The sequence below is a fragment of the Ornithorhynchus anatinus genome, chromosome 3 (assembly GCF_004115215.2).
Source record: "Ornithorhynchus anatinus isolate Pmale09 chromosome 3, mOrnAna1.pri.v4, whole genome shotgun sequence".
NCBI lineage: Eukaryota > Metazoa > Chordata > Mammalia > Monotremata > Ornithorhynchidae > Ornithorhynchus > Ornithorhynchus anatinus.
The window spans coordinates 19,913,663-19,918,711 of NC_041730.1; the positions used below are offsets into that span (position 1 = coordinate 19,913,663).

At 41.4% G+C, this 5,049-nt stretch overlaps 1 protein-coding gene across 1 annotated transcript; it reads left to right on the plus strand.

The window, feature by feature from the left end:
* Positions 1-623: 623 nt before the first annotated feature.
* LOC100084103 (olfactory receptor 1019-like) lies at positions 624-1,565 on the plus strand. Its single transcript, XM_007666609.2, has one exon. It carries the CDS (start codon positions 624-626, stop codon positions 1,563-1,565), a length of 942 nt encoding a protein of 313 aa, XP_007664799.2.
* The last annotated feature ends 3,484 nt before the right edge of the window (positions 1,566-5,049 follow it).

Below are 5,049 nucleotides of genomic sequence, written 5' to 3' on the forward strand. Positions count from 1 at the left end.
AACGATTGCAGATGGAGGCAGGGCGTTCTGGGAGAGATGTGTCTGTGGTGTCGCTATGGGGCAGAGACGAGTCGGAGGCATGAGTCAAGACAAGCTGATTCGCTCTCTCGGTCACTGCACTGTAATAAATGTGGCTACTGTAAGTTGTTGGATCTACTTTCTTTGAGACTGGATCTCCTGAAGATTAGAAGCAAAGATCGGCTGGGGCTATGCTTATATCAAAATACCAATAAAAATTCCATCTAGAATCAACAGACCGTGATAAGGGTAAATAGAGTTGAATTGTATTATTCACGTTTATTATTATTATAAAGTGCCATCAAGTCATTTCCGATTCAGAGCAACTCTATGGTTGTATTTTCCCCAGAACATCCTGTCTTCTGCCATAATCCGTAACCTTTATGAAGGTTCTTCCATTATCGTTGCTATGGTCTGTTATCCATCTAGCTGCTGGTCTGCCTCTTCCATGTTTTCCCTGGACTATTCCTAACATTGGTGCCTTCTCCAGGGAATTAGTCCTCCTGATTATGTGTAAAATATGATAATCTAATTATCTATTTTATAAGGATTCTATTATTAATGTTGACTTTTTTCCCCCAAATAGGTACCAAGGAAAACCCAAGATGGATGAGGGAAATTACAGTGCCATTGCTGAGTTCATTTTCTTGGGGTTCAGTAGTGATCCAGATTTGCAGATCATACTTTTTGTGGTCTTTCTGATGATCTACATGATCACTCTCTTGGGGAATCTGGGAATTATAGTATTAATCAAGATTGATGCTCAGCTTCACACCTCCATGTACTTTTTCCTCAGCAACTTAGCTTCCTTAGACGCCTGCTTTTCCTGTGTCATTGCTCCCAGGACACTGATCAACTTCTTGGTGGAGCGGAAAACCATTTCCTATGCTGGCTGTGTTGCTCAGATGGGCTTCTTTGCTGCTCTCGGGACTACAGAGTGCTTTTTGCTGGCTGCCATGGCCTACGACCGCTTTATCGCCATATGTCACCCGCTGCATTATTCTGTCATGATGTCCCGCAGGATATCTGTCTCCCTTGTAGTTGGGTCTTACATGTATGGATTCCTGAATTCCGTGATCCACACAGTTTTCACCTTTAGTTTATCCTTTTGTGGGCATCGTACAATTAATCACTATTTCTGTGATGTCCCACCTCTCTTATCTATCTCCTGTTCCAACACATCTGCCAATCAGAAGCTGGTTTTTGTGCAAATCAGTCTGAATGGCCTCAGCACAACAGGGATCATTGTGGTTTCCTATGCTTACATCCTGTTCACCATCCTGAAGATACGCTCTTCTGAAGGCAAACACAAAGCCTTCTCCACTTGTGCTTCACACATCATGGTGGTCGCCATATTCTATGGCACCACCTGCTTTATGTACTTACGGCCAATGTCCAGCTACTCCCTGGAGAGAGATAAAAGAACATCAGTGTTTTACACTTTTGTGATCCCCATGCTGAATCCCCTGATCTATAGTGTGAGGAACAAGGAAATGAAAGATGCCATGAGGAAGGTAATAGAGAGAAAACCATGCTCTCGCTGGTAACGTCGTTTATCAATGCCCAGGAAGCATCAGATAAAAATAGCAGGGGGATGAATCTTGTTCTTCCCTATGGCCCCAGTTGTCATTTCAGTTGTATGAAATCTTTGTCACCTACCTAGTTTGAATTCACAGAAGTCTCAGTGTGTCATTGTGTTTTTTCTTTTTTGAAGTCTTCATGATTACTGTACATTATAGGTCAGCACATGCTATAATGCAGATTAACATTTCTATTTCTCTGCTTCATACACTAAGAGCCGATACACTGGAACATCCTAAAAACTCTCTCTCACACTTTTCCTGACAGTATTTGCAGATTCTGCAGTGTGGCCTACGGGAAAGAGGCTGGGCCTCAGAGTTAGAGTGGGGAGGGCCTCCTCCTAGTTTTTGAGGGAAGAGGGTCCTTGGTGACATCTCTGCCTCTGACACCTCTTAAAATTTCATGTTTCAGAATGAGGAAAATAAACCTCACCCATTTACTCACTTTCCGGTCTGTCTTTCGCCTCATGTCTCCATAAATCACCTTACTGGCCATTCCTTTCTATTCACTTTATTAAAAAGAAGTGAAATCTTTCATCCTCTTTTGGAACTAATGTTGACACGATTTGGAGTGAAAGGCACGTGGAGCCTCAGCTGAGGTAAGAACCTGAAACACACATGGAGAAGGAGACACAAATACTGTGAAAGCCTACACAAAATTGGTATTAGCTTTTTCATTATTTTTTCCATCACAAGTTCTCCCACTTCTTCTAGCACCAAGGAGAGAGGGGAGAAGGAATAGGGAAATCTTGTTTAGCTGGCTATTTTAAAATGTGCTTTTGTTTTAGTGTTCCTAAACTGCATCTTGACCTTCAAAAACGAGAGCAGTTATCCTCTTGAAAGTCTCTGAGCATGAGAATAAACTTTAGAAAAGGAGTAACCTGCATACTTTAAAAAATATCAGGATCAAGCCCATCAGGGAAAGATGAGGCTATGGAACTTTCTCCCCTGGAGATTCTTCTTCAGTTTAACATCAGATTTCTGAGAACGAGGGCAGATCTCTGTGCTGCACTGTGAACTCCCGAAAAATCATGGTATCTTTATTTTCCGATGCAGTTTGGCTAGCATTGTTCTTAGGTTCTGCAGTAATTTGTTTTATTTCACAAGTTCGCATATTTTATATTTAAGGTACCTTCACTAGACTCTCTACCTTACAGTTGAACATAGCTTACCCACTTATTTTAGGAAGACAAATCATTCAATCAATCAGTGGTATTTATTTAGTGCTGATCTTATGCAGAGCACTGAACTAAACACTTGGGAAAGTACCAACAATAGAAATGGTAGATAAGATCTCTGCCCCCAAGGAGCTTACATTTCTAGAGGGAGCAGATTGACTTCTTCAGTGGCTCAGCTACCATTGTCCATTATTCTCCCTGTGGAATTTAGGAACAACGATGATGACATTTGTTAAGCACTTACTATGTGCCAAGCACTGTTCTAAGCAGAGAGTAGGACTAGAGAAGCACTAGAGGTGAGTTATAGGCAGTTACACTATGCAACCGACTGCCCACACTTTCCACTTCTCTTTCCAGGATTCACTGTGCTCTGTTGTGTTGATTATGGTATTTCCAGCTTTGTAAGAGCAGCTTCTCAAAGTGAAAAATGCAACACCTTTTTGAGGCAACTGCTCTCCCCATTACTGGATCTGTAAAGTCAATTTTAGACAGCTAGTGTGAATTCTGAAGGACAAAATATAAAATCTTTATTCTACCTTGGTAATTTTTGGGGGGGGGGCCTGAATCTCCCAGCGTCTTAACTTTTCTCTCTGCTTCTTCATCTAATCACAGTCTGTAGTTCAAGGGGTGGAGCTCCCTTAGTTCTTTTTTTTCCTACTTTGTAAAGACACAATTTGTCCATTTAAAAATTCCACGCCCACATTTTAAAATAATAATAATGTCACGTTAAGTGCTTACTATGTGCTAAATTCTGTACTAAGAGCTGAGGTAGAAAAAATAATAATGATAATTGTGGAATTTGTTAAGGGCTTACTATGTGACAAGCATTGTTCCAGGTGCTGGGGGAGATACAAGGTAATCAGGTTGGACCTACGCCCTGTCCCACATGGGGCTCACAGTATTAATCTCCATTTTACAGATGAGGTAACTGAGGCACAGAGGAGTGAAGTGACATACCCAAGATCACACAACAGACATGTGGTAGAGCCGGGATTAGAACCTATATCTTTGACTCCCAGTCCTGGGCTCATTCCACGAGGCCACGCTACAGTATTTTAAATAATGGTGCCCCAGAACAAAACAAAAGAGATGTCCTTTATCTCTCGAGGGAGCACAGTAGCCACCCAAGTTTGCACTGACAGAACTATTTTAGAAGTTCATTAATAATAAGGAACAACCATAGTGCACATTGAGGGGTTGGAATGGAGAATAATAATAATAATAATAATAACAGTAATTGTGGTATTTGTTAAGTGCTTACTATGTGCCAAACACTGTTCTAAGAGCTGGGGTAAATACAGGTAATCAGGTTGTCCCACATGGGACTCACAGTCTCAATCTCCACTTTACAGATGAGTTAACTGAGGCACAGAGAAGTGAAGTGACTTGCCTAAGGTCACACAGCAGACAAATGGCAGAGGCGGGATTCCCCAAGGAAACTACTGTCATCTTCTTTAATGTTCAAATCTGCCTTCAGTTACAGTCAGTCAATCATATTTATTGAGCACTTATTCATTCATTCATTCAATCATATATAATAATAATAATGTTGGTATTTGTTAAGCTGTTATTATGTGCAGAGCGCTGTTCTAAGCGCTGGGATAATACAGGATAATCAGGTTGTCCCACATGAGGCTCATAGTCTTAATCCCCATTTTACAGATGAGGTAACTGAGGCACAGAGAAGTGAAGTGACTTGCCCACAGTCACACAGCTGACAAGTGGCAGAGCTTGGGTTCGAACCCTTGACCTCTGACTCCCAAGACCATGCTCTTTTCCACTGAGCCACGCTTCTTCTCTAATTTATTGAGCACTTACTATGTGCAGAGCGCTGTACTAAGTGCTTGGAATGTACAATTCAGCAACAGATAGAGACAATCCCTGCCCAACAACGGGCTCAGCAGAGCACTATACTAAGCTTTTGAGAGACAATATAACGATGAAACAGACACATTCCCTGCCCATGGTGAACCTACAGTCTAGAGTTAGATTCATATGAGTGCTCACCTAGATACCCAAAGGACACTGGTGGCCACTGCTCAAATTTACATGACATAGATGCAAAGCATAGTGCTCTGCACACAGTAAGCGCTCAATAAATACCATTTGTTGATTGAAAATTAGTAACACATTCCTCCTTTAGATTACATTTCAAGTAGAACTCAAAGCAGTGGAAACAAGTCAGGCAACTGAGCTAAGTGGATGCATATATCCAATCTCGACAGTCCACAATAATGCATTCTTGAATCATTTACACTGCTTGAAGAAAACAG